The 27855-nt window shown below is 42.7% G+C and overlaps 3 protein-coding genes across 13 annotated transcripts in view; 2 read left to right on the forward strand and 1 right to left on the reverse strand.

Annotated features, from left to right (window-relative positions):
• Nucleotides 1-5556, forward strand: part of atp8a2 (ATPase phospholipid transporting 8A2) — a 49358-nt gene extending 43802 nt beyond the window's left edge. For 8 of the 9 annotated variants that reach the window (XM_031282211.2, XM_031282210.2, XM_031282208.2 and 5 more), the window contains 3 exons: nucleotides 98-202; nucleotides 3350-3441; nucleotides 4058-5556. In XM_031282211.2, the coding sequence (XP_031138071.1) occupies nucleotides 98-202; nucleotides 3350-3441; nucleotides 4058-4152 (292 nt within the window). In that variant the 3' untranslated portion in view covers nucleotides 4153-5556. Of the gene's footprint in view, nucleotides 1-97; nucleotides 203-1151; nucleotides 1183-3349; nucleotides 3442-4057 lie in introns of all 9 variants that reach the window. The other variant, XR_004101993.2, reaches the window with a different exon arrangement.
• LOC116038020 (protein shisa-2) lies at nucleotides 51-13753 on the reverse strand. 2 transcript variants are annotated; one of them, XR_004897162.1, is made up of 3 exons: nucleotides 12756-13753; nucleotides 7257-8403; nucleotides 51-60 (listed from the first exon to the last, which is right to left on the reverse strand). XR_004897162.1 is itself a non-coding variant. In XM_031282218.2 (2 exons), the coding sequence occupies exons 1-2, from the start codon at nucleotides 13057-13059 to the stop codon at nucleotides 7841-7843; spliced, it is 867 nt and encodes a 288-aa protein (XP_031138078.1). In that variant the 5' UTR covers nucleotides 13060-13753; the 3' UTR covers nucleotides 6388-7840. The 2 variants fall into 2 exon arrangements, 1 of the variants encoding a protein (XP_031138078.1); XM_031282218.2 differs by lacking the exon at nucleotides 51-60 and having other exon boundaries at nucleotides 6388-8403.
• A 1514-nt stretch (nucleotides 13754-15267) lies between these two features.
• On the forward strand, nucleotides 15268-21603 carry spice1 (spindle and centriole associated protein 1). 2 transcript variants are annotated; one of them, XM_031282216.2, is made up of 18 exons: nucleotides 15268-15386; nucleotides 15669-15764; nucleotides 16001-16048; nucleotides 16253-16393; nucleotides 16593-16695; nucleotides 16872-16990; nucleotides 17596-17684; nucleotides 17851-17993; nucleotides 18117-18242; nucleotides 18371-18645; nucleotides 19181-19312; nucleotides 19398-19512; nucleotides 19670-19783; nucleotides 19884-20317; nucleotides 20717-20903; nucleotides 21019-21088; nucleotides 21290-21353; nucleotides 21438-21603. In XM_031282216.2, exons 2-18 carry the CDS (start codon nucleotides 15669-15671, stop codon nucleotides 21498-21500), a joined length of 2319 nt encoding a protein of 772 aa, XP_031138076.1. In that variant the 5' UTR covers nucleotides 15268-15386; the 3' UTR covers nucleotides 21501-21603. The 2 variants fall into 2 exon arrangements, with proteins under 2 accessions (XP_031138076.1, XP_031138077.1); XM_031282217.2 differs by having other exon boundaries at nucleotides 15276-15386; nucleotides 21444-21603.
• Nucleotides 21604-27855: the final 6252 nt, after the last annotated feature.

Consider the following 27855-nt stretch of genomic DNA (forward strand, 5'->3'; position numbering starts at 1 on the left):
ACTTGAGCACACTTTATATTATGAATCACATGTGTATGCAAAGTAAAACACTCAAACTTTCTCTCATGGGTCTGATGAGCTTATTTCTGCTTTGTAGCACACGTCGCACTGTGAGGAAGTCTTTGCTAGAGGAGGTGCAGGAGTTGGAGGCTCGGGCCGTAGACCCAGGGGCAGCTGTACTTCGGGATGCCAGCGGCCGCAGGTATACAGGATGCTAAAAAGCGACACAGGATCTCACCTACATTCATATCCAGTTTTTGTTCTCATGAATCAGTTTAATCTTATTGATTTTTTTTCTTTTTTTAAAAAAACAATAATAATAATTCGGTCTTTTATTTTAGGATTTTTTTTTTTTTAAAGAATAATCCATTATTATCAATATTAACACTCTGTACATGTGCAGATTCAGTATACAACTGTAATATACTCAGAGGCCACCTTATTGGCTACACCTGTAAAATGTAATGCAATTCAATACAACAGCGCAGCCATAAATTCTACCTTTACAAAGATAATAATAGTTTTTATTGACACTGTCAGAGAGATTTTCATTTAACTATATGTTTGTTACTGAGGTTTTAGTTTGCAGGGATGTTGAACTGGACTGCATTATATTCAGGGGTGTTTTATAATGTTTCGCCCAACCCGTTTACAGATGCGAGCGAGGAATGATTTGACACCACCACGAACTACGGCCGCAATAATAAACATATAGTGAATTAGCACATCTCGGAAGGTTTTAACAAAAACTGGGCATTCTAAGCTTCATAAAGTAAGAATATGTGGAAGAGCTGTTGTATTGAGTTGCATTAGATTGTATAGGTGTAACTAATAAAGTGGCCAGAGAGTATATGTTTCTGTATGTGTGAAAATAAATGGCATTTCTAACTCCCCCGGTGGCACCGTCCACAGGGCCGAAGCCAAGGCTGAGGTCCCGTAGAGCCAGAGCTGTCCCATGCTTACAGAGGTAGTTTCTGGGTTTGCACTGTCCCACTGTGTGAACTGTGACCTCAAATGACCTGTGTGCCCAACTGCAAGCTGCTTTGGACTGACCTTTGCTTGTTTTCCATTAACTTAGTTCATACCTCTCTCTGTTTATCTTTTTCATGTCTCTCCTTTTTCCATTCCTCCATCTGTGGATTACTTTATAGGTGGATCAATTTGAACTGCCGTACAGACCTGGTGTGTCTTCTGGATTTGTCTGTAGTTCTCTCTGTGATTTAGTTGTGTGGTGTCACTAGAGCTGTGTTAGAAACGGTGCCATTGTGTAGTTTGGGGGGACATTTTTCTAAGTTATAGATACAGTATGGATTGTAGAGGTTTGACTGTTTGCTATCAGGGGTGGCAAGAAGTACTTGTACTTTACTTGAGTATTTCCATTTTATGCTGCTTTATATTTCAACTTCACAACATTTCAGAGGGAAATATTGTTATTTTTTACTTCACTACATTTATTTGACAGCTTTAGTTAATTTGCAGGTTCAGATTTCAGATTCAAAACATACTAAAAAATACCAAAACATGATTGTTTGTTTTTTTATAGATCAAAAAACAACTAAACCGCATATAAAGTTAAAAAACAATCAAATAATACAATACATAGTTCATACATACATAGTATAGTATATTTTTGAATGCAGGACTTCTAACGTAGTCTTTTTACATGGTGATAATTATACTTTTATTTTAATAAAGGATCAGAGTACTTTTTTCCTCCATTGTTTGCTAGTAAGGATTGCAAAGAGTTGTATAATAAGCTGCTTCAAGGTCAGATGTGAGTGAGTCACCCGGATAAGTTGCTTTCTCTGAGCAGTTTGATCCTTGAAAAGAGGTAGAGGGGTCGGAGTTATGTTTTTAAAGGTGGGTAACCACACTGCTGTGCCTAACCCCTACTCAAGGCCCTGTCCTGGACTGACCCTGCTTTTAAACCCAGGAAAGCAGGACTGGGTACTTGTGCCCTCTCCATTTAGAATAAGAGAAGTAAAGTAGCGGTGCACAGAGAGCCAATGGAGCCAAAGGGAAAAGAGCACATCTGTATTTGTAGTTTCTGGGGAGGTCCTGGGGTAGGCATGGGAAAGGGCTGGAAAGGTAGAGTACAGGAGTGCCTCGAGGGAAGGGTTCAAACGAAGCACATCCTTGGGCCTTTTTTATCTGATGTTAGCCAGAAAGAAACATTATAGAAGGACAACTTAGTCACACTGATGTATGAGCCTTTCATTTATTTGTCCAGCCACCATTTATTCTTTTATCATTCACTCGGCACTGTCATCTATCTAACAGACATCATTTTTGTTGGCCAAAAACTTCTTGAGCAAACTTTAGAGCCCCTCAGTTTTTTCTTCTCTTTTTTTGACAAACACTCTGGTGAAGGTTCCCAACAGTCACATGCAGTATTAAGAATTTCCTAACTGCCTGATCCAAATCTTAACCTTGGGAAGGCTGGCTCTAGTCCATAACTACTCTGTTTATCATTACAAGTGGCAGGGAAACCCCTCCTGTGTGAATGTAATGCTCGATTGGCAGATAAATGTAGAAAATATATTCTGTCAAATAAAATTGGCAAAAAGAGACTTTTTGATTTGGCAATCACTAATACCGGTGTCCTTGCATTTACATCCAATGCCACTGCCTTATGACTTTAATGGCTGTAATGATGGTGATAAGAGTGGAGAGAGGTATTGTTTGTTTTGTGTGCGTGTGTGCGTGCCTGCATTTGTGTGCAATATCTGGAAAGGGCTTAGTTATTTTTGGTCACAGGAGGAGAGGAGCCGTGACGGCGTGTGGTCTCCGAACAGAGGAGCCAGTCTTCTTCTTGGAAGGGGGGAGAAGGAGAGGAGTGTTGGGGCGGGGGGGCTGAGGAATAGTTTACTGTGGATGTCCTGTTACCCTGCAGTCAGTTTATGACTTTTTGTGGGTTAAATTGCATGTCAGAAGCAGTCAGTATCCAATCCACTTCATACCAACGTTCTGGTTTTAAATCCACTTAAATTTTGTTTGCTCTTTGTGTGTTTCTGTGTTGATCTGTGAAAGAGAAATGTACTTGGCTTATATCCTTCACTGTTTTGCTCCAGGACAGTTAAGGGTTGACGACTGTCTTTGATCATCCTGCTGCCTTAAATCTGGGTGTAGTGAAGACATTATATTTTGATTTAAAAAGCAGCTTAACCTGCCACTGAAAGCAAAAAAAAAATGACAAAAGCACTGAGAAATATGTGCACTACTTTAAGAAATATTTCCCAGTAGTTGTGCTTTAGTGTAAGTAGTCGAGAGTCTCTCTTTAATTACCAATTATTAAGTGTCTATGTGCCTTCACTGTGGAGTAACTGATCTTTCTTTCCTTTCTCTGCAGTCTAAACGAACGAGCCCATCTGCTGACAAGAGTATTTAGGAAAACGCCTTCAAGCGTAGGACGTTCAAACTCGGTGCAGCAGACTGTGTCGCGTGAGTGTCCTTTCCAAACACACATACTGTAACGTAGTCCTGCTTCAATACAGGCCTTAAGAGAGCGAATTGTGTTTCGGTCTTTCTCTTGTCCCTCTCATCACATGAAAAAAACTTCTTAAAAAGACATATTAAGCTTTTACAATCATTGCATATTCTACCAAAATAAACTAAGGATGTAAACGAAGAGAAGCTCTGTTTTCTATATATTTGCAGAGTCCGATTGGTTTGGTGGTTTCTTTAGTTGTTTTTTGTTTTTTGCTTATGTTTTTATTAAGGATGTCATTTGAACAATGCAGAGAGAGAATACTTTCTATTTTATGAAGCCCAGAAACAACAAATTGATTCATAGTATACAGACAATATTTGGCCAGGAACACATACACTGACCAGAAAAAATAGAAACCCCTGTACATAGCTAGGCAATCCAGTATAACAGTCCTGTAATGAAAACCACATTTGTGAAACTCGATTCAACTTTATGGTTGCAGTGTCTGCACACAAACACCCAATGTACAGAATAAAAACTGAAGTAAAGTGCTGCACAGCAATACATCATACAGGTGTTTCAACATTCATTCAAAATGTTCCTCCCTCCTCTTTTCTCTCTCTGCAGATGGCTATGCCTTCTCTCAAGAGGAGCATGGCGTGGTGTCCCAATCCCAGGTAGTGCGCTCCTACGATACCACCCGCCAACGCCCCAGCCTCTAGCCCTACCCCTGACCAATGCTTCTGCTCACCGTAGCAACGGTTATCAAGGTGACAGCGGAGACAGACTTATGTGACACCCTCACGCCGCGTGACCGACCCCTGCTGTTGCCTTAATGGAACTATGACCTGACCCCTCGCCGGGGGTGGGGTTAACGGTCAGGCGTGGTGACCGTTGCTGGCGCATAGAGGACTGACTGACTTGAGAGAGCGGACCAGGCCGATGTTATGGAAAAAAACATTCTTCAAACTCAAACAAGCTGCACAGGCATGAGCAATCATAACCACGCACAGGCATGACAAGTCAAACTCAGAGACTGTTACTCATATCTGTATACCCCACAGACTGGGTTTGCTTTATGCCACTGTGTGTTTATCCGTGTGTTTGTGTGCGCGTGTGTGCATTCCTGTGCGTCTGTATCTGCCTGTGCATGGTATGTTTACACGCATTGGCGCTCCTGTGTTTGTGTGCATGTGTGTTGGCCCGTGTGTGTTCGCTTCCACGGTTCTCCCTAATCTCTCTCGTGAGGTGGGTTTTGCTTGTCTGTCATCACATGCCCATGTGGGAGGGGAGGAGACGTAAAAATAAACACACACACACACACACACACACATGCACTGATGAATTCCTTAAAAAGGGATGGAGGGAAGCAAAGACCAAGGTACAACGAAGCCCGAATCCCAGCTACAGCCCCCGTCCCCCGTCCCATCGCAGCATCAAGCCTCACTGCCAAACACCACAGAGATGCCACTGAGGCAGAACGCTCATGCCAAACTGGAACACCACCCTGCTGCAGCCCCTCCTACCCCACTGGGACTTCCTCTTGCTTATCGCTCCTTGTACCTTCATTTCTTCCTATCTCTCCATCTCCTAGCCGCTCTGCAGCCTCCACGTCTCTCCTACTCTAGCACATCTCCTTGTCTTGGCCAGTTTTTAAAAAATCCACTTTGCTTCCTGTTGTTTCTGACGGCTCCTGTGATTCCTGATGCCGCCTGTCGAGCATCGTCAGCTGACATAGAAGCAACGAGCCTGGCATTAAAGCTTTCTCCTTCAGTTTTGTTGGATTTCCATTCTTTACTGGACTGTTTTTTTTAAACATTAAAGTGGACATTAATGTGTATGTGTTTATAATTTGTTTTCTCTCTTTTCATTAATGCCTGTTTTTGTACTCATATGTGGAGACATGTCTTAGAGGGAATATTTTTACTTGAACTAGTGCTAATAGGCATCCAAATAGAAGGGATCTCATTGAGACTCGCATGGATCATGTGTTTTTCTGGCTCTGGGATTTGTCTGAATGTGTGTGCTCTGTGTTGAGGACACTCTGGTTCAGGAATGCAAGACTGAAAGGGTGGGAGAGGTCCATCTGAGCCCTAATCATTAAATCTAATCAATCCGTGGCCTGACTAATGTCTCCGTCTCTTGACTGTAAGCTATCTACTCCTTTAATCAGTTGGCTTTTTATGAGTCAAACTGTGGCTGGATGGTAGTAGGAAGAGTTGGGTTTACACTTTGCTTAAAAAGGATTAAAAAAAAAAGGCTTGATTTGTACTGTACATAAGATGCATATTATTTCATACATTACCAGGATCAAACCTGTCCCAAACTCAGGAGTCATTAAAGATAGACCATTAGATGATTAATACAGTCCCTGGACACTGGAGTCCAACTGGAGCTCCCTTTTCCCACCGACCTCCCTGGATTTGGCCCAGCCCAAACTGACTTCAGCTGCTCCAGTATGGAGAATCCATCGGGCCAAGCAGGAGCCAGAGAGCCATTTATGCTTTTCAACTGGTCCCCAACGACCCACTCCGCTTTCCACATTACTGTAGTTTTTGGAGGAGCCTGCCAAAACTACACCTCCACATTGTCATAGTTTGAAACTGCCCATTGTTGTGCTTTATTGTTCCTCCTCTCTGTGAGTCGGGTGATGTGACAGGTATTTGGTCTGTCCACGGTGGGTGGTAGAGCTGTCGGTGAATGTGTGTAATTAGTGTTTCTTATAGCTTAACTGTGAGTGTGTTTGTGTTTCAAGGGGATTAAGAATGTGAGACAGTTCTTTGTGCAAAACCCATTCACCTCACAGATTAGTTTTTTGTTAACCAAGTTTCCAAGTGTGTGTATGTAAATCTCACCCATCCAGAGAGGCAATGGAAACCAAGCATTGCTAGAGTTGTTTATGACAGTAGAATGTGATAAAACACTGAAACACATAAGCTCTCAAAACACTAATTTCTGTTTAAAAGTTGTTTTTTATTTATTTTTTTTGAATTCATATGAAAAATGTTACCCCTGCATCAATATGGACCAATTTTCATACATACTTTTCCAGATACTCTTATTTTGACACACAAGCTGCCTATCATATCTTACTAGACGTTGTGCTCGGGCGTACAGATGAGGTACACACAAACATACCAGTTTCAGTACTTTGGGACATCTCAGGCTGCACGCTCAGTGGAGCAGCACATTCCTCAAGTTGCATGTTACTGAGTTACCAGGGACCCAGCTGCACAACAGTACGCAGAAAAAAGTAAATTTGACTAATTTTTTTTTTTTAATAAGCAAAAAACACCACTTCTGTGCTGTTAAGTGGTAAATAATGAGTCGAAGGTGCCCTGGAGCTGCCTGTGCCCTCAGCATACACACTGAACTGTGGTAGTGTTAAATACACACACACCTCTCACAGGAGAGAAGTGAAGGGGGCAGTTTTCGCTGTATAATTAACTTGGTAATCTTCAGAGAACTGCCTCTCACTCCTTCTCTGTCACACACACACTTCTCGTGTACATTAACTGCAAGCCTTGCATAAATATTTTAATTTTATTTCGGTCTGTGTGTTTCCGCTCAGGGCAGTTTTTTTTTTTTGCGGGGGGGGTTGTGTGCTTTTTTCTTTTTGGGTGGCAGGAGGGGGATTGTATAGTAGGGTGGAGCGTCACAGTCTATGTCCTGTGTTCACTTCATTAGAGTTTAAATGGTCTACAGGGAGATTGCGACTGCCTTTCACATTACACCACCTGCATTTCCCATTACACACATCCGTCCACTCCACACCAACTCGCACATACAGTACAAACATCTTTTCACATGCTTTCTTTCCTCACACAAACAAACATATACTGTACTGTATAAACCACTCACAAGCATTCACAAGTGCAGATGTGCACATGGCATAAACACAGCATGTGGTCATAACTTTTTTTGCTTGAATATTCACTTTTCATACAGTTCACTGCTATAAATCATCCAGTCATCACTCATTCCAGCACATATAGGCCAACAAATATTTTTCTCATTCTCAAATGCAAATACATGCATACACAAACACATACACAGTTTTATTTGAGCTGCAGGCTGCAGCGGGCTGTGCACGATCAACCATCTCAACTGTATACAGACACAGTCCTATATGCAGTTTTGTCTTTGCATCAAGACAGAAAATTGTTTATGCATCCATCATAGGCTGAGCTTAGCTCATTCCAACTTGCCAAGAGATCATATGACACGCTAAACAGACACACACCACACACAATAGCAAGGCAGGCCCTGAGCCAGCAACGGCTTTGTGAGTCTGACTCCCTGCCTTTCTATTTTTCCACTCTGGCAGCGTCCCCTAAAGGTCTCTGGCGCAGCCCTCACAGGTTAAACTTCACAACAAAGTGGCAGAGTGGTCTGCGGGTTGGCCCCTTATCATACAGTCACTGCAGGGTATTTCTGATCACTGGTGACACTGGAGCCACCAATGGGAGGAGGGCAGGGGGACTGGAGGGGTCTGTATCCTCCCTGAGTGGGGTCCAGGAAGGCTTGGGCAGGGTGGGCGTAGCCGATGTACTGCGGGTGAAGAAACTGTCCCTGGTGAGGCATGATTTGCGTGGCCTGCTGGCAATTGAGTACGGAGAAGTTAGTGGGCATGTTGACGAAGACGCTGGCATCAGGAGGCAGGCAGCAGGAGGCCTGAGCCCGCATGAGTGGAGGAGGAGCAGGACGGGGTGCAGCAGGCGGGGCAGAGGAGCTGGATGAGGTTGCTGTACTGGACTGCCGGGACGATGAACCCCTGGAGGTCCCCACGCTGGCCATCATAGGGATGGTTTCCAAGAGACGACCAGCACCAGCCCCTCCTCCTGTTGCACCTCCTGATGACAGTTCCTGTTTGGGCCGGAGGCAGCGGCAGCAGCACACAGCAACCACAGAGCCCACCAGGATGAAAGCTACAAACACCGAGCCCACAATCAGGAACGGCACATAGATAGGCACTACAGAGAGAGAAGAAAATTACACATTCTCATCAAAAAAACAGCTATCAGATATGCTGTTGTGGAAAAAACATTGACATCTAAGTTAAACATTAACCTTCAAAGCAGTACCGCCTCTCACACACACACACACACACACACACACACACACACACGTCTCTTGCTTCCCTGCACAAGCAAATCTCCTACATATGAGTGGAGATTGGGTAAGACTGTGAAACAAAAGACAGCAGAGAGGAGTGTTTGGACTTGGGTAGAAGAATGAGAGGTACACTGGGACTGAGTCCCTAGGGAGTCCCAGGCTCTCATTAGCAGTTATTAACTTTGTTTTGATCTGTTTTAATCCTCAGCACCCTGCTGTTTCCCAGCCTCCTCGACCCTGCAGACCTGTGTGTGTGTGTGTGTGTGTGTGTGTGTGTGTGTGTGTGTGCGTGTGCGTGTGCGTGTGTTTGCATGGGTGACATTCTTAGGCCCGGCTGCCAGCAGATATTTGTGACCCTTCTTTTTCTTCAGCTATTTATGACCAAACCTTTGAAAATGAGTTACTCAAGCTGAACTACAGTACTTGGCTTCTGCTTAAATAAGGGTATTAAAGTTGACTGATTTAATGTAGCTGAATGGGAGCTTATTCAGCCCTTAAATCAAAAGAAATAGCAATTTTTTCTCGCAAAGCTTTTCTTACTTTTTGTTTAAAACAGCAAATCAGACTGGTAAGAAAGTACTTGTGTAACAGTTCCACCAATCACTCTGTGCTCTTTGCTGGGTCAAATAGCAGAGGCATTATTAAACCAGTACATATTTTGACATTTTTATATGTTGGATATCTCTACATTTGCTAAGTGAAAAGCAAGAGAAGATCCAATAACAACTTTAAAGCATGATCAACAATAACTTTCCTCAAGAAGAAATAACAGTTTTTGTTCTAATTTCACCTTTTGGCCAAACAGCGAGGGCACAGAGTGAATGTTTTTGGCAGAAAGAGAGTGACAGGCGAGATGAGGTCACTTCTTAGGTGTTTTCCTCACTGGTTCATTCCCATGCTCACTCACACAAACACCTTACAAACACAATAACGACCATGTTACATTATAAGTGATTAGTTGTGTTTTATTGTTCTCACTGGGTGTAGTTATTTTCTGCTCTGAATGTGCCCATGTGTTATGAGGTGTAACTGTATGCCAAGGAGAGAGGTGGCAACTGGCTCCAGTTTCCTTTTGTCTCTTTGAAATACAGCCATACCGCCTTGAGAAACTTTTCAAAATGCTCATCAAAAGTAGCAGGGTATTATAAGGATTACTGCATGGAACCTGTTAAGAGCTGGGGGACATTCATTGGCTGAGGCGGTAAGTCCAGGTGACAAAAGACACAGGCCAGCAGCAGAAGAGGCCAAGACACGGTGACATGAAACAGACTAGGACCTTGACCCATTTCCCTTTGACAAGAATCGGTGCCGACTTCAGGGGCTGATGTAGCCTACCTCACAGCTAAACACCTTCCAGTAAACAGGTTTTAACAGGAACTCTGTTATGGCAACACAAATAAAAGTTACAAGTGCAGAAATGTCCCTGGGAGACTTTGACTGTCCTCTTTTCCTGCACTTATATGGCCTCCACCTCAACATCTCTGCTTCCACTCCCTTTTTCTGCATGGCAGATGAGGATTAGTAATTGCAGAAACTTTTGTCTTGTTTTACTTCCCTACTTTCAACTGCAGGGCTCCTTTCCAAAACACTGTACAGTAAAACAGTGATGGAAGGGGGAGCACCAATTAAAGTTCAGCAAATACAGTGGTGGACGAAGTACTCAGATCTTTGTGCAAGTAAAAAAATACCAATACAGCAATCTAAAAAAATACTTCATTACAAGTAAAAGTGAAATGTATTGAAAGTATCAAAAATAAAAGAACTAAATATGCAACAAAGGGTGCTAAGGGTCACAAGATAAATCTGGGATGTTTGGTACAGGGTAGGAACGAAGAAACAAGGCTGAAAGTCTACAGCCATGCTAGCAGCTATCTGATGCTGTAGCCTACAGATGTTGCTTTGAGTTAAATGCTAATGTCAACATGCTAACATGCTCACAATGACAATGCTAAAATGCTGATGTTTAGCAGGTATAATGTTTACCATGTTCACCATTTTACTTTAGCGTGTTAGCATGCTAAAATTTGCTACTTACTTAGCACTAAACACAAATTACTGCTGAGGCTGATGGGAATGTCATTACTACTGCAGATATTTGCCATAAACCAAAGTACTATTGGACAACTTTAAACTTTAAGTTTATGATGACACTAAATAAAAAGCTATGGTTTCGCAATTTATCCCAAGGGGGACATAAATGTCATTGAAATCCATATAATAGTTGTTGAGATTTCATTATGGACCAAAGTGGTGGACCGACTTACAACATTTACATCCATAGATTCATGCCGCTAATGGTTAAAAACTATACTTTGCTAGACTAATTTGTAAAAAAAAAAAAAAAAAAAAAGTTTGGACATATAAATCTTTGTTTTTTATGAAATGCTGGAAACGTGTCCCTCTTTGGGCTTTGAACAGTTATATTTTTTACGTTTTGCTAAGGTGTGATTTTCTCATCTTGTGCACATGGTGGTTGAAACCCTCCTATTGTTCCCTGTCACTCCTCCACACCTGTTGCTGCAGTTGAGCTGTGGCAGCCTTGCTGCAGTAACAGCAGCCCCCTCTCTTAAGCTCTTGTTTTGGGCACAGTCTTTGTGGCTGTGCTGGCTGGACTCTCCCTCATTTATCCCAAGGGTATTCTCCTGTTCCTAAATACCATATGTTCCTTCATGTTGAGCACATTAATAATTTCCTGCCTGTTATCCATTGACATTACAGTGTGTGTGTGTATCTTTCCTGGATGATTAATAGACTGCAAGCATATGAAAAATATATGAAATGCACAAACTGAACTAGGCCTTCCTCTTTTCTTAGTGAGGAAAAAGCTGCTTTTCTTTATATTATTTTGGCTGGAGGCCACTGAATGAAATGTATACCTCTTCCTGCAGTGATAGGGCATGATTGTCTTAGCAAATGACAGATTATAGCTGGAGGGCCAAAAGAGGGCATACTATTCTCCAGGGAAACATGAACTAAGCCTGTGTTGCCTTTCTCTCTGATGTCCAATATTTGCTCTACTTTTCTGGAGTGCTGTTATCTATGTTGATCTTTTATTCAAGATATGATGCAGCTTCAAGAGGCTGTATGGTAGATTAATATATGGGAATGTAAACCATGATGAATGGGGAGCCAAGGTGGAGACAGAAGTTTGTATTGTCACCTATACAAATTGGAAACCATGGGTTATATTTTTGCCTCTGGTAATGATGTCTCTCTGAAATGCAGTGTCTATGTATGTATGTATGTATGTATGTATGTATGTATATATATATATATGTATGTACTGTATATGAGTGTCTAGTTTGAAGCTTGTGAGTGTGAATCCCTTGAAAGCCCACAGACACCAGAGAGACTGCAGTGGGGGATTCCAGGAGGACAGGGACTCCACCAGCCTGGTAGGAAATGATACATAACGTGATTTGTGTTTTTTTAATGAGCTGAGCTGTCAGCGCCTTTGGTGAGCCACTGTCCAAGATCCGGTCAAGTCCAAACTTGATCCCCGTGGGGACAGCGTGATCTGAGCCAGGCCCCTCTTGCACTGTTACAGGCCAGAACAAACACAGCTATTTATAAGTGCAGTATATGCACAGTTTGCCATTTGTGAGTGCAGTTAACTGCTTTTTTTGAAGGAGTCTGCTGCTGTCTCCTGTGCAGCTGTCGTTGCCAACCAGGGCAGGCAGCAGATGAGCCTTAACAGGGAGATACTGTTGAGCTGTTGGGTTTATGAGGGGAAACCGAACCTTGTAATAGGTCCTGCAATTTACAATATCAAATTTAAGACATCCTGTGCCCAAGGCACATGGGCATGCCGTCAACACGTTATATTAATTTGAGTCACTTTCAATTACAGTCATTTGGAATAAAACTTAAAAACAAAGGTTTAGCTAAGATTAACAACACTACACTGACCCCTGCGCTGGTCAATTAGTTTTAGTACCAGTTTTCCTCTGATATAAATCACAGTGAAGACTACAGTATTATGTGCATTGTTGGGCTTTTACTGTGACAATCCCCATACTCCAAAACGACCCCTAACATATAACATATTTTTATGCATCATTCTTGTATGTTAATCATTTTTTTATTGCCTTTGCCTTGTCTTTTGTTGTTTTAACTGTTTTTGTTAAGACTATGTAAGCTATAATGATGACTGATTATGAGCATACATCATATTTGTGTTAGAAGTTGCTGAAACAGTAGAAGTGTATACCTGCACCGGAATCCTTGTTCTCCTTGCTCTCTGTCCCGGGCTCCTGAGCCTGCCGGTCGTTATCGCAGCTCCCCTGATCGAGCCGTGCCTCCGTGCTGGAGCAGCAGTAGCGCAGCTCGCATTTCCCGCAGCAGATTATCGAGTCCTCTCCGTCGATCTTCTCCGGGCACTGGAACCCTTCTTTCCACGCGCCCTGGGAGTCGCGCCAGCCGTGGCAATACTCCCCACTGGCTTTCACGTCAATAATAACCAGTAGCAGAGTCACAATCACGGTGACAGACATCGGGAAACCTCCTCCCCACATCCTCGGCCAGGTGGCCCTCGGCCGCACGCTGGCGCACTAAAAGAGATAGAGAGGCTTTCACTCTCGGCGTCTAACCTGGTGAGGGGACTGATACGGTGGATCGGTGTGATACAGGGAGCTGAGGGGATGAAGTGAGGGAGCAATAAACCACTCAGAAGCTGTCATTTATTAGAGGAAATCCGTGCGTAATTCAGATCCAACGTCTCCAAAAGTGACTCTGCAGTGTGGGTGATTATCCAAGAGTTGTAGAAAAACAAAACACAGAGTATGCTATTGAAAGAAAAGCTGTAACAGAAAGTATAACAGATCTAAGCTTCACTAATACTCCAGTTGTACACCTTAAGAGCTCTTGCTAAAATCCAGAATGGGACGACTAAATGATCTCCTCTGGCACTGCAGCAAGGCTGTTCATGTCTCCTCACTCTTCAAATGCCTTTCCACAGGGATGCAGAGAAACCAACACTTGTAGCCTGATCCATATTGCTGTCACTCCTGAGACCCCTCACCGCCAGCCCCGTGCGCAAACATAAGATTTCAAACTTCTGGAGCTTGGTCTGCATTGTTGGGCGTCAGAAGTCAGTCAACCAAGTCTGGGACAGTGTAGCCCGATTGAACTAAAGCGTGCAGAGTGTATCCTACTTTGCGTCAGAGTGAGAGAGGGCGTGTAAAAAGTCAGATGCAAATACACATCCCTCTTAAATGAGTAGGTAATAAATCGTCGGAACTAGCAGTGGCAAGATGCAAACAGTAAAATACAACTTCCGGTTGAAACTATAGAAAATAAAAGCCTATCGCAGAATACAATGTGCATATTGAAATGTATGGAGTAGGCTACTTTTTTGATGAAGTAGTCAATTAAAATGAGAAGATAATTCAAGACAGACCATTAAATGATTATATAGAAACTGCTATCTTTACCGGAACAGACCTCAGCCAACAGCTTTGAGATTTTTCAGCTCTATCGTTTTTGATTGGCTACACCAGCTATCAATTATGAATGTATTTGCTGCCAATCACTTTCATGTGTCACTGTCAAATTGTGAATTTATTTTGAAAGGAAGCTAAGCCATTTCCGGTTGCATTTCGTTGCTGACTTGACGCCGCTTCTCTTATTCTACATCAGACATTTGATTGGAGAGCCCCAAAGTTCAGTTGAACTTTTCCAGGCTGATTTTGTTCTAGTTGTCTCCTGGTGAAAAGCAACTGGGAGTTTGGGTAGTTTGGCGCGTGCAGGCATCTCTCCTCTGCTCTGCCCACCAACGGGGATTTAAATGGTGACAATGCCATCTAGTGGAGTTACCAGATGCTTGCTCCTTTGCAAACATCTGGTAATATCACTAGATAAACTCGATAAGAACACGTTTGTTTTACAAAGACTTGGTGGGTGTTCCAATATAATTATAAATGTTCGTGTATTTTACACAATACCCAGTGGTTTAATAGACCTATTTACTCAAGTGATGTACTTTAGTTCAAATCTGAGGTAGGCTACTTTTACTTTACTTGAGTATATCCATCTATTCTACTTAATAACTGCTGCACCAGTTTTGGAGGCAAATGTACTTTTTACTCCACTATGCCTAACTTCTAAAAGTTACCAGCTACTTTGCAGATTCAGATTTTACAAAATCTTCAATTTTTAATATGATGCAAGAGAACGGGTAAACTATGTAGGCCTACAATTGCCTATATGTGCACAAGTAGTTAATATAACCTCCACCCCAGAAAGCTAAAACTAAGAAGCTGCGGCAATGCATCTGTAATAATAGGCAATACAGTAGCCTAACATTTATTATCATTCTGCTCCATGGTTTTTACTTATGATACCTTAAGTATATTTAGCTAATAATACGTCTGAATACAGGGCTTGTACTTGTATGGACCATTTTTCACTGTATATGGGTACTGCTAGGTAAAATATCATAGGCTACTTCTTCCACCACTGGTTATGAACACACGTTACCCAGCAGCATATAAAGCAGTTTACTCCCACTCAACCAGCGAGCTACAATATAATAATGCTGCTTAAAACGCTGTGCATCAGTAATAATGATTAAAGGATGTCATCTTGAAGATATAACACTCACGTGCTTCATTTTGCTGAATAATGTATACTTCCTCCACCGCTGATTCACCGCTGATTCTCCTTGCTCGCCAGTACTTCATATCCCATCATGCTTCAGCGTGAAGCGGTGTCCGTAGCAACAGCACAGGAAGTGGCGCGCAACTGTTGAAAAACTGTCACACAACAAACTGAAGCGGGGACTGTGTGTTTCCAAAGTTACAACCCGAAGTGCTCTTCTTTAAGCTTGGCTTACTAACAAAACGTAAGTGCTATTTCAATATTTGGCTAGCTTTGTATGAAATAATATTTTAGCTAACGTTAGAGTTAACGTTGAGCAAACCGGCGCTAATGGAGACCATTGAGAACAGATAGCTAGCTAACGTTGACGTTACTGGTGCACAAATATCTGTAACTATTGTGAAGGAGACATCATCCACTGGACACATTTGTTGGTGCATTAAGCTAAGTGTGGACATGTTACAAACAACTCTGTGTTTCTACTGTGAAGCCATAGGACTAATAATTTCATATTGTCTGTGTACAGATGTCGCATGTGAGAGTTGGGCGTCCACAACAACATGCCAAAGGAAAAAGGCCTATTCGCCCCAAGAAAGCGGCAGCTTCTAAAAAAGACTGGGTGGTGAGTACTGACCACTGACATTTGCTCCAGCCTCCACCTGTTGACTAGAAAAGTATGTATTGTGTCATGTACTTTGTTAGTTATATGCTGCACAACTAGGAGGATAGTCCACTTATGTTTGCTGTGAACATTTTTCCCTCCATAAAGTAATCTCCTCTTCCTCCTCCTCTTTCAATAAAGAACATATCTCGTCTGAAAGTAATTAAGTAATGACAGCCCTCTCTTGATGGTTTCAGAGCACTGTCAATGACCTGTCTGTGCACAAGCTGTCACCTGCTGAGCTGGTAAAGTGTTTGACTGTGTTCTCATTCATTGTTGTTTTGTTAGTGTGACATGTAAAACTGAGAAGCAATTCATACTGTTTCATCTCATGCTATGCATTATAATAGCACTTGAACGTCATTTTAGATTGAGATGATAGTACTGAAACAATTAAAACAGTTATTACAAGTCCATATTTGCTTTTTGATTAATCGCTTCTGCTGCAGGACCATCGGCATGAGATTCACAAGTCCCACAACAAGGCAGCGGCTCAGTGGGAGCTGAGAGAGAAAGCCCTACAACGCCGTTTCAGACATGCTGGGAGCCCTGCACCTCTAGACCACGCCAGCCTCAGCATCATCAGGGAGGTGTGTCTGATGATGATTTCCCTATTGCTGTTAGTGTCTTCTTTACTTAATCAGTGTTTGTTTGTTTTAGAAGAAATATAGTTTGTTTTATACAGAAACAAAGTATTTAGAATATATATCTTACTGAAACTCCTCCCTGGTGCTGAGTTTATCACAGGGTTTTTGCTGCTGGTGATGGTGATGTGTTTTACTGCTGCAGGTGTTCTCTGACCAGCTACTGCTTCAGGATGTGCTGGCTCGCTCTGACAGAGCCATGGCTGTGGTCAAAGACTTGTTTGGAGATGCGCCACGCAGGCAGGCTGGTAAATGTACTCAACCTGTTCCCTGCTTGTAGACATAAGCGGGCACAACACATATAAGATATCTTCGTAGAAGATTAGATGTTAATCACTAAATATAATGTACATTAGTATATTATTTCTTCCTAAGATTTGAAGGCTTTTTTAGTTGTTTACAGTGTGTTTGTGTATTTCCGCAGGGCACCCCAGTGTGACGATGGCTCCAAACTGTGACTCAGACTCAGCTCTGCCTGTGCTCCAAAGACCAGATCCTCCAACTCAGCTGTCACTGCTCAGCCAGTCTATGATGGACCAACAGGTGTTGTGTGTGTGTGTGTGTGTGTGTGTGTGTGTGTGTGTGTGTGTGTGTGTGTGTGTGTGTGTGTGTGTGTAAATAGTGGATGGGTCAAACAACACAGGACTTTCACCCCAGAGACTGGGGATCGCGTCCCACGTGTTGCAGTTACTTTCCGCGTTATTGTCTTCCTAACCACAACCGTCCCGTTGTTGTCAGCATCTCCTGCGTGTGACGGTTCCTTTCCCCGTTCTTCTTTTCCTAACCACAACCGTCCTGTTGTTGTGGCCGGCGTATGGCGTTTCATTTCCCCGTTGTTGCGTGCCACAGAGACCGCGGATTGTGTCCCTGCGCCCGGGGATCGTGTCCCGCGCGTGGTGGTCCGTCCCGTTGTTGTTGCCGGTGTGTGGCGTTTCATTTCCCCGTTGTTGCATCCCCCAGAGCAGCCCAGTGTCATGGCAGTGCGTGAAATGGTCATGTTCGAAAATTGTGACCTGTACACGAATCAATAAATCAAAATAACGTGACCATTTCACGAACTGGCGTGAAAATAACGTGACCATTTCACGAACTGGCGTGAGACCGGGTTGCATATTAACTGTTTGCATTTGTAAAATGTTTCTTTTCAGGCTCTTAATGAACTAGAAGCTTCAGAGGAAGACCACAGTGATGAAGATACCTATCATACTGGCAGTTCAGACCATCATGTAATCCATAGGTAATATTGCCTGCGAAATACTGTACATGCAAAATATTACCCAATCTGAGATAAGAAACTGACTTGTGTTACTTGTTATGGGGAACATATTATACATTCAAAGCTGTTAGTTAAGTTTGTGATCCTGCTGACACCACTACATTGCTTGTGATACTTTTCTTTGCAGGGCCAATGTAAGAAAAATTGATTCCCAGTCTCGGTGTAGAGTTAAACAGCAACAGAAAGTCCATCGTCCTTACTCTGACCATGCAGACAGAGATAATGTTCCTGTAACCCCCTGCACATCAGGCAGAGCACCAGGCCACACAGGTAAGATGAGGACAGAACAGTTTAAGATTATTTATTTCATGCAGTCATCACAAGGAAAAATTTACTTTTTAATCAGATGTGAAATCCTTTTTCCGCATACAAACTCATCTAACCTTGTTTCAGCTCTCAATGCCACGGTGGCTGTTCAGCGTGTTCGTTCCAGACAAAGCCAGTCAGAGGAAGGCAAGGAGGAACCGACAGTGCTGGTTTCTCAGGTCCTGAACCCTGAGCTGCCTCTCAACCAGTCAGGTAATATCAGGAAGGAATCTGTTTTTTCATAATGTGTCACTCTGTGAGAAAAATGTAATCATCTGAACGGCTAAATACTGCAATAAACAGAAGAAATTTACCATAGTCTCCGTATATATTTTTTTTAGGCAGGATCAGTAGTAGAACCAGCAGGAACAGGAAGTGTGTTTCTCAAAGTTCATGGCTGGATGGTTCCTCTGTTGCCTCTCTCAATGGGGACCAGTCCAGTCTGGGCCTGCTGCAGGCCATGCTGGGTCAGGTGGAGGCAGACTTGGATACTCTGAGTCCTGACACTGTACCAGCTTCAGCACAGAGTCAGAAACAGCAAAGAACACAAGGCCTCACTAGATTCTCTGTCGCCTTGGTCTCCACTCTGGGACGTTTAGTGCACCTCCTCAAACAGGTACTGTAATTGCTCCAGTAAAGTCTTTATTAAACACTTTCATAGACAGATACAGCCAACATGCATCACATTACAGGAATGCTCACACAAGCATCTTATTTCTATTGATGTCTTCAAGGGGTATGAAGTCTTTTGAGACCTAAACTTTAATTAAAGGACCATACCAGTGTTTCTGCATGTTTTAACCCCTTTACTAGGAATAACATACAGTACATTTAACATTTCTGCTTATCGCTTTTCCAAAGCATGCCATAGTTTTATATTTATGAAAGTGTTTCCTATTTTCCAGGCAGGCTTAATTTAATTTTCATTCATTATATATTTTGTCACAGTTACAATGCACAGTATTGCCTTGATGTTTGACACTGTCCTTTTTTTGTGATCAAATGTTTTTTTCTTGAAGAGAGCAATGAAAACACACACACACATCCAGTATACATGTAGTACAGAGCATATACAACATTTGAGAACATGTTTGACACTGTCCTGGAGCATTCTTAATTTCATGACGTCCATTTAACGTAACTGTCGTCAGAGGGAAGAGGAAGCTCAGGAAGAGGCTTTGGAGAGGAGGAGACTGGAGGAGGAGTTGAGAGAGCAACGTGGGCTGATTGATGCTCTCACTGCTGAGATGATGACTCTGAGAGAAGAGGCCGCTGCCCTGCAGGTTAGACCGAGTTTACCATATGGTCTGTCACTACATTATTGTCCAGATTCTGACTGGCTTTTTCTTTCTCTTTGGCTCCTCTCAGGCCCGGTTGCAGCAGCAGACAGCAGAGCTGGAGCAGAAGTTGGACACAGTGGTGTTGGTGATGGGGGGACTTGGACTACTGGAGGCACACATTGACCCACCCCAAGAAGCTGCAGGTTGTGTGTGTGTGTGTGTGTGTGTGTGTGTGTGTGTGTGTGTGTGTGTGTGTGTGTGTGTGTGTGTGTGTGTGTGTGTGTGTGTGTGTGTGTGTGTGTGTGTGTGTGTGTTAAATAGTGCATTAGTGCCTAATTGTTTTTTACGTGTCGTAAACAGTTAGACAGTCTGCACCAGTTGCTGAGCGAGATCCTGAACGTCTACGAGCCTCTGTTTCTCCTGCTGTCTTGCTCTCCCCCCCTCGGCAGAGAGACAACTGGCAACAAATTCCTGGTAACAGCCTGGTTCTCTGTAGTTATCTAATTTCAGCTGCACGCCATCTTTCTCAGCCAGCTGTAAGAAGCCTAATTTAGCTTTTCCCCCTGTTCTTTAGTGCCTCATCCTGTACCGCTGCACCAGGAGCTTCCTCCTGTAGATGTCCTGCGTTCCCGTGAGGATGTCTACTCCCACAGCTCAGCCTCTAGTCTCACCAGCCTTCCTCTCACCAGCCTGCCCTCTACGTCCTCATTATTACTGACCTCTGACCCCCTTAGCTCACAGCTCTCTCCAGAGGCCATGCTGGCTGAGATCGCTCAGCTGAACAGACAGAACGACCTGATCAGGGCCCAGCTTAGCCAAGCTAAGGGCCTGGGGTCAGGGGTCGGACAATCGCCTAACAGTAGCAACGAGCAGAGAAGGTTGAGCTCCAGTAGCTCAGGAAGAGTCACACCCCAAAGTGCCAGAGAGAGGAGGACATCAGTTTCCAGCAGCACGGGGAGGAGGAGTCGGCATGTGCAGGCTGCTGAAGGAGAGCAGCTGACTCATCAGGTGAAATTAAGTCAAGGTGTCCTCCACAAATGGCCTACAAAGACAGATTTATACATTTGTAAATAAAGTATGCCAAAAAATATCCTATTTTTCTAAAGATTTTAACAATTGAATTCCTCTTTTTGAAAGCCTACATCAAGTGTTTCATAAGTCTTCAAGAGTCTACGTAATGAGGAGAAAATATAAATGTTGCTACAAAGCTATCTTTAGGGTCATAGAGCATTAAATAAATGTTCTTGCTGTTCTTGAAATGTGAAGCTTCCTTTAATTTTTTGAAATATGTTTAAAAGCATTTTCAAGAAACATAGGGATTATTGGGAGAGAGAGTTGAATAACATGCAGACTTCTCCCTGTCATCAGGGGTGATAATGATTTGTTTCTCTCGGTCTTCTTGCTCAGGCAACATCCCCTAACACCCTCCATATGAGCAGTGTGGAACAGCGCCTCCTGGAGCTAAACAGACAAAGTGCAGCAGCGAGGGGTCGACTGCTGGAGCTTATTGAGCAACAGAAGCAAAGTGATATAGCCAAAGTTTCTCCCTCTGATTCCCCCATCCCTCCTTCTGCCTTTAGCCCACATTCAGCAGGTATGGTGGCTCAACCTGACATGTTTCTGTCCATATGTGTAATGGCCTGTCACTGTAAGAAAAATCATTATCTGGAACCATTGTGTCATGATTATCTTTATCATATCATTCTCAGTTGGAGGAGGAAGTCCAGAGCTGCTGGCTGCACAGGAGCTCCTGCCACACACTGGTGGTGGTGAGAGACGGTGAGTTGCTTTTTTAGATGAGACGGATTTTCCCTGGTGAGGCATGGGAATTAACTTTCAACATTGCTTTTGTGGTTCTTGCTAGTACGCTGGATGTTTTTCAGCATGCTTTTAACAGACTTAGTTTCTTATAAAACACTTGCAAGAGACTAAACCCATATTTTAAGCGCTAACATTATTATATGTATTTCTATGCTGCAGATATGTTGGTTCTGAAGTGTCTTCTCACAGTCTTGGAGGAGAACCAAGGGATGGCAAAACCCAGGTACACAAACTATAGATTGCATGGACGTACTGAGGTTTCTCCAAACTATTGCTACTTGGATCTATAACGTCTTTTCTTTTTCCACAACAGATGGAGAAACGGAGAGAGAGAGAGGGGTGGTTTGCCTTGTCCGCTCATGTGAGATGACAAGAGGAGTAATTATTCAACCTGAGGAAATTTTAAAACCTGTGTTTTTAGTATTTTATCTATGCAATTTTAAATGACTGAATTAAACATGTTTTTAAATTAACTTTGTGTTTTTTGTCATTACTGTTTTATAGCACACACTGCAGTAGGAAAACCTTGATATATACCAATGAGTGATTTGTGAGCAGATACAGTAAAATATCCAGAGTGCCTGTTTTCATTCAACCTAATTGAGATTTAAGAGAAAAGTCTGTGTGTATTATGCACAGTTGTATGTACATGAGTGGAGTTGACTGTCCAAAAACACACGAGTCATGTGTGTGGCTTAGTGGCCATATGGTGTACTGGCCCCCTAAACATTTTAAACTTCAGCTACATCAAATCCCACATGAAGGTCCAAACTAAGCGTGGTCAGGCAGTCTGTCTTTTTTTGTTTCTATGCTTGTGGTTTGGTTTAGTTATGGTCTGTTTCCATGTCTTTGAGGCACGTTTGATATCACTTAGTTTCAGTGTGTTTGTGTTTTTTAAAGGGAGAAGGGAGTTGCGTGCCAATAAGTCATGCAGAAAAAGGAGCAAGAGAGAGAGAGAGGAGAAAAAAGAGTTGCTTTAACCCACTTTTAGTCCTCTCCACTGTGGCTTCAACTAAAGTATGGCCTCTGGTGGCTGTTTATGGTACACAAAGATACGATGCACATGCACACCAACATTAGTTTTTCTTTTTTTCCGAGTCTTATATCTGAAGTCTTTGTTCTTTTACTATGACACTTGTTTTTTTCTTAAAAATGCATACAGACAATTTAATTTAACTGTGATTTACTGACCCATGCATATTTATGAAACCACTGGAATAATCAGTGCTTTCTCTCTTTCTTCTCTAACTCATTTTCTTGTCTTGCTTTTCTACATACTTACTTATACCAAGTACATTTTTAATAGTTTCTAATTTAGTTTTTACCTTGCTGTAGCCTGGCAGCATCATGACAGCCCTGCAGGACTCAACCACCATGGATGTCTGTGGACGAGGCACTGTAGCCGTGACCACAGATTTCTGCACATGGTGATGACAGGACCGTAACGTCATTATGTTTTGTTTTTCACTTCTTGTTTATGTTGTGTCTCTCTAATTTATATCATGACTGATGCATTCATCTTTCCATTCATATCATATGGGTTGTGTTTGTGTGTGCAAGAGAAAATGTTGCACCGCAGTCCAAAGTCAGCAGATGGCAACTTGGAGACAATTATTAGAGAGACAGAGCTGGACTCTGGTGCCTTTCGGACTGCGGAAGGCAAACAGTCACTATCTAAAAATGACTTTGAATATCTTTTAACAGATGTCAAGTGGTGTCGTATTTTTTCTCTCTTTTTTAATACAGTTGATAAGCAAGTTGGAAGCAGAGAGCAACTAACATATCCAGCCAGCTTAACTTTGAGCAGGTAGGATTCAGTTGTAACAACCACCATCTAACAGAGCAGGATATAAAAATAAAAGTGCATATTTCAATTTCTGGTATCAGTACTGATTACACATCCAGGTTGCATTGTAAGATTCAAATTGTCTACAGAGTCCTACAGTAACATATACCTGAGCTTATTGTAGGAAATAAAACAAATGTCATACTATTAAACAAAACATAAAGTCGTTAGTCTTTTTATTGGGACACTTAATGGAATTGAGCCAACATTAATTCATTTTATTAGTAACACCTGTGCTTTTCCTGAGAAGACAAGTTGAAAAGGTCTGTTGTAAAAAAGGTCTTAAAGACTTTTTTATGTGCATCTGTCGGTGAATTTGTTTGATCATTTTGTTTATATTATTTATTATGTTTTCCTTATTTTAAATGATAGAATTATTATTTTATCAGTTGCATTAGTATCATTTTGTTGTTTTCTAAAGATTCATGTCTTTTTGCATTATAATTCCTAGTGTTGAATATTTTGGTTGCACTGCATTTAGATTCATTGTAATGCTGAATGTAATCTGTGTTTATGTACTCAACAGAACTATAAACAAAAACATTTCTGCTTTTATTGGTACTGAATTGTAAAGCTACAGACAGAAAACAAATGCAGAGAGAGGGGTATTACACATGGTTACATGTAATGCATCTTAACCACAAGTCAGCCTTCTAAAAGCACTTCTGTGACTTTGCCCATTCATTGGCTGCTGCTGCTCTTCTGTGCAGCTCCTTGTGGCCTAAATCAAAAAGCCATAAATAAGTGGTCGCAAGCGGGCTCATTTTTACTTCAGGTAGTGTTTGCTGAGGGTTTCAAAGTTTCGGGGGGGATGCTGGAGTGGGAACAAGAGCACTTGAGTTTTCCAGTCAGTCAGGAGTGCTGTGTGAGCGACGACAATGGCCAGCAGGGTAATCAAAAGGAGTAAATATTGCAGATAATAACAGGATGGAGGCATAAAGGGGCCAGGGAAAGCAGCCATAAATGTGGGGTCAGAGGTCACCGTGGAGATGCAGGGGGAGGCGGGCGGGACTTATTGTGCCTGACCCAGCTGATTGAAGGACGGGGTGAATGAGGATTAACCCCACCCCAGTGCCTCTCAATGCCCCCCTCCATGACAGTGCCTGGGTAAGGTTCCCATGTGACTCCCCCCCCACCATCACCAACATCACCACCTTTATCTGGGCCTCTCAGCAGCCTTAACACACCTCCTTTACTCATACACACATATCCACACATGCATCATGCAACTTATAGCAGAGGGAAAGAACTCAATTGATATTAATTAGGAGTTTTTCAGTTTAAGAAAAAATGTGCACCCAATGAGACTGGGGTAAAGTCACACACACACATACAATGAAAAGGGGGTGCAGTGGGGGCATGGAGGGGGGTCGTTTTCTTTACTCATTTAAATCTGCCCCCACTTCACCTCAGTAAAGGAGGCTGAAGTCACTCAGAAAAACACACACTAAAGCTTGTGCACACACTCACACATTGGCTCATACCACTGCCTTTGATAGTGTCTGAAGTGACGTAGGTGCTGTCAGATAGTCTAGACTTCAGAGCGACCTGTGCGAAGAGAAAGGCGTTTATAGTTCTTACTGCTTTTCTGGTTTGAATCATTTGAACCATCATTTTTCCTGAGCTATCATGAAATCAATTCATCACTAACCTGTTTGGATATATCTTGTTTTTTTTTCTGCAGTCAGTAGAACGTCTTGTGTTTCTTGAGTAGTTTTTTTATAAGATTTTTTATAATAATTATACCAAAGCCCATTAATCCACTTAATTACACTACCTCGGTATTTTTAATTAAAAGAAATTCAATATATAGATTTATAGAAGATAGTTAGTAGAAAAGTTGTGTAATATTTATTCTTTAATGTAACTTTCCCTTAGCAGTGTGGTTATCATGCCACCAGAGGGCAATATTAATGTACTGTAATAGCTCAATTTGTTTCCCATCAAATTTCTTGAGGAGTTTATGTAGAACTATTTTTCCAACTTCTTTTTCATAATATTTTATTAATTAAATAAAACCACACCAGGTGCACATAACACTAACAACAAAACACTTTTTTTTTTTTGTTATTAAAAGAAAGTAACGGTAACATCACAGCATCAGTCAGTTATGTACACTATTTCCTCAACTATTAAAATAGAAATTGCAAAAAAAAAAAAAAAAAATGGGTGATACCTCAGTGGTTTAATTACCACATTAGCCACTGGGACATTATAAACATACATATGGTTTTATACTGTAAGTAAGTTTGTTTTGATGCAGTTTGTTGTCATGTGTAGAAGCCATTTTGTGAATTCATTCTGCTGCTTTTTCTTAAAGTTCCTTTAAAATGTCAAGTTTTAGAATCAGCGTGGTGTGACATGTGCGTGATGATAATGGTGATGTGTGTGTGTGTGTGTGTGTGTGTGTGTGTGAGAGTGGGTGCCCATGTGCACTCTGCAGCTGTGCGAGGTTCTGATCTGAAGTAGGCTATTGCTTGCTGTGAAAATATTATTGCAAGTGTTTATTATTGCTTCAGTGTGAAACAGTGGGAGTGTTGTGTGTGCTGCACGGGCTGGTGGAGTATGGAGTGTTTGTGGAGGGATAGTGGTGGTGTGTGTGTGTGTGTGTGTGTGTGTGTGTGTGGGGGGGGGGGGGGGGTCCTCTCCCTTCTCCTTCTCTCTGTTTCCCACCGGCCAGCCCCTAGCCCGTGGCCCATTGCACCCTGGGTAATGGGGAGGCCTATTGGAGTTGATTAGTTCCGGCTGGATCCCAGATAGAGTTCTGACAGGCAGGAGGAACGAGCTCTCAGCGTGACCCCCCAATTCCCCCACACACCCCTGTCTCAGGCACAATGGGCAAGGCAAGGGAAGGGCTTTTTAAACAACTGCAGCTTCACTCTACTCCGCTGCTCCCCCCCGAAAACTGGGCCATTATTACTACAAAAAAAAACCACATTGCACTGCTGCACAGATTCAACCTTTACTGCTTCTACTAGCCGCTTTTTAGGACTGAGCATGTGTGCATTTACCAATCTTTTCCCTCTTTCTTTGTCCGGACAAATGAAACCAATCTATCAGCTACACTATGTCACAAGTCCTTTGATAAATGTTATGGATGCAGCATGCACAGTGTGTTGCCTATAGAATTGGTTACATACACCAGGATCAGCCACAGTGCATTGTATTTCCTTGACAAACCATCTCATCCACCATGTTGGACACCTGTGGCATAAACTGACATCCATTAGACACATTCCTCAGCAGAGCAGCATCATTCACACACTTTCCCTCCGCAGCTTCATCCACTCTATCCTATTTATTTCCAATTCCACCCCCCTCAGATCCTCTCTTTCTTCTTCTCTCTTTTTCCCTCTCCCCTCCTTCTCCACACATAATTGATTAAGGGCCGTTTTCATAAATCAATTTGGGACGCACATCAGTCAGCCCTGAATGGAGGAACCCCCCTCTGAGCAGCGGTATTAATCTACCTCAGCATGCCCTGCCACTCTCACTTACACACACACACACACACACACACACACACACACACACACACACAACACACACAACACACACACACACACACACACACACACAGATCCGTATAGTTTCTTTACTTTAGGTTTTGGCCGTTGCAGGTCGCCAAATATGAAATATGCAAATGTTTTCAGTAGTTTTGCAGACACGACGACCTGGAACAGGCGATCTGATAGACACATACACACAGTTTCCACTGAGTCTGAACAACTCTCGCTGTTATGAAGAAATTGGAAGAGAAATGTGGGTGTTTAAAGGGGATTGGAGGGGTTGATGGATTAGAGAAGACAGCAAAAGCAGAGGCAAGCAAAAAGAGTCTTTTTTTATGGATGTGAAAGAAGTCCAATTCTTTCCACGTCTTTGCTGTACATCCCTAAACAAACAAATATGTTGTTTGTACACTCAGCAGTCTGTTTCCAAGACAAATATGTCTTACTGCTGTTCATAATTACACTGATTTTATTGTCATTACTATTAAGTGATTTCATCTTTCTCTCTCTCTGTGCCTCTTTCTCCAATTCAAAGCAGTTGTTTTGATATTAATGTAACCATGACACCACCCTTTCTCATTGGAAGAACTGTGCCAAGTTACAATGGATTCTGGGAACATGAGCCTGCAACAGCTGCAAGTGATATGCCTGACTTTCCCCCTCAGTCTAGATTTTCTTACACTCTGCCCTTTTTTCCCTCTAACGTTTTCCTTCACCTTGATCTTTTGTTCTTTTTCTTTTTATTACCTTCTTTGTACCCCCGTTGCTCCAGCTCTATTTGCTTCTAGTTCTTTCACCTTCCCTCCATCTTTCCCCCCTCACTCCACCGCCCCTCTCCGTGCTCTAGGGTGTTGGCTTTAGTGGTAGTGAAAGCTGCTTTGCCTTAAAAAACAGTTTGTCTTAATGAGAAAGGGGGACCAGGCAGGAGGGAGGGGGCGGAGGGTCACAGCTGAAGCCAATTGTGTCCCTTTCCTGTCTGAGGTGCTGCTGGCCGGGGTCAAGCTCAGGGTCACACTGCCTCGTCACTCCGGCTGGGTCCTGGTGCCGGTTCTGAATTGCCGCCAGCGTGTGTGTGTATGTGTGTGTACAAGACAGCGTGTGTGTTTTTGTACGAGTTAAGAGAAGAGGGGCAGGAGGCACATCTGTTTCTGATCCCCCAGAAAGCCTTGCTCTCCGGACCTGGAGGTGCTGGCGTGACTGTGGAGGACTGCAAAGGAGAAGGAGGGGAGGAGAGGGCGAGTGAGCGGTCACACGCACACAGTATGTGTCGGGTACGATGTGGTGCGATGTGGCCTGTTTTAATGGCCACCTCCTCCTCCACTTCCTTCAACTTCTGCCTCTTTTACACTTACATTTTCAGAATATAAGCA

This window comes from Sander lucioperca, chromosome 1, assembly GCF_008315115.2.
Source record: "Sander lucioperca isolate FBNREF2018 chromosome 1, SLUC_FBN_1.2, whole genome shotgun sequence".
Classification (NCBI taxonomy): Eukaryota; Metazoa; Chordata; class Actinopteri; order Perciformes; family Percidae; genus Sander; species Sander lucioperca.

Excerpts from the sequence above, each read along its gene's own strand:
- LOC116038020 (XM_031282218.2), bottom strand. The coding sequence starts at position 13,059 with ATGTGGGGAGGAGGTTTCCCGATGTCTGTCACCGTGATTGTGACTCTG. Across the intron at positions 8,404-12,755 it reads GAACAAGGATTCCGGTGCAG|TGCCTATCTATGTGCCGTTC; the intron begins GTATACACTTCT and ends CTCTCTCTGTAG.
- spice1 (XM_031282216.2), top strand. The coding sequence starts at position 15,669 with ATGTCGCATGTGAGAGTTGGGCGTCCACAACAACATGCCAAAGGAAAA. Across the intron at positions 17,685-17,850 it reads GACCATCATGTAATCCATAG|GGCCAATGTAAGAAAAATTG; the intron begins GTAATATTGCCT and ends TTTTCTTTGCAG. Across the intron at positions 19,784-19,883 it reads CAACTGGCAACAAATTCCTG|TGCCTCATCCTGTACCGCTG; the intron begins GTAACAGCCTGG and ends CCTGTTCTTTAG.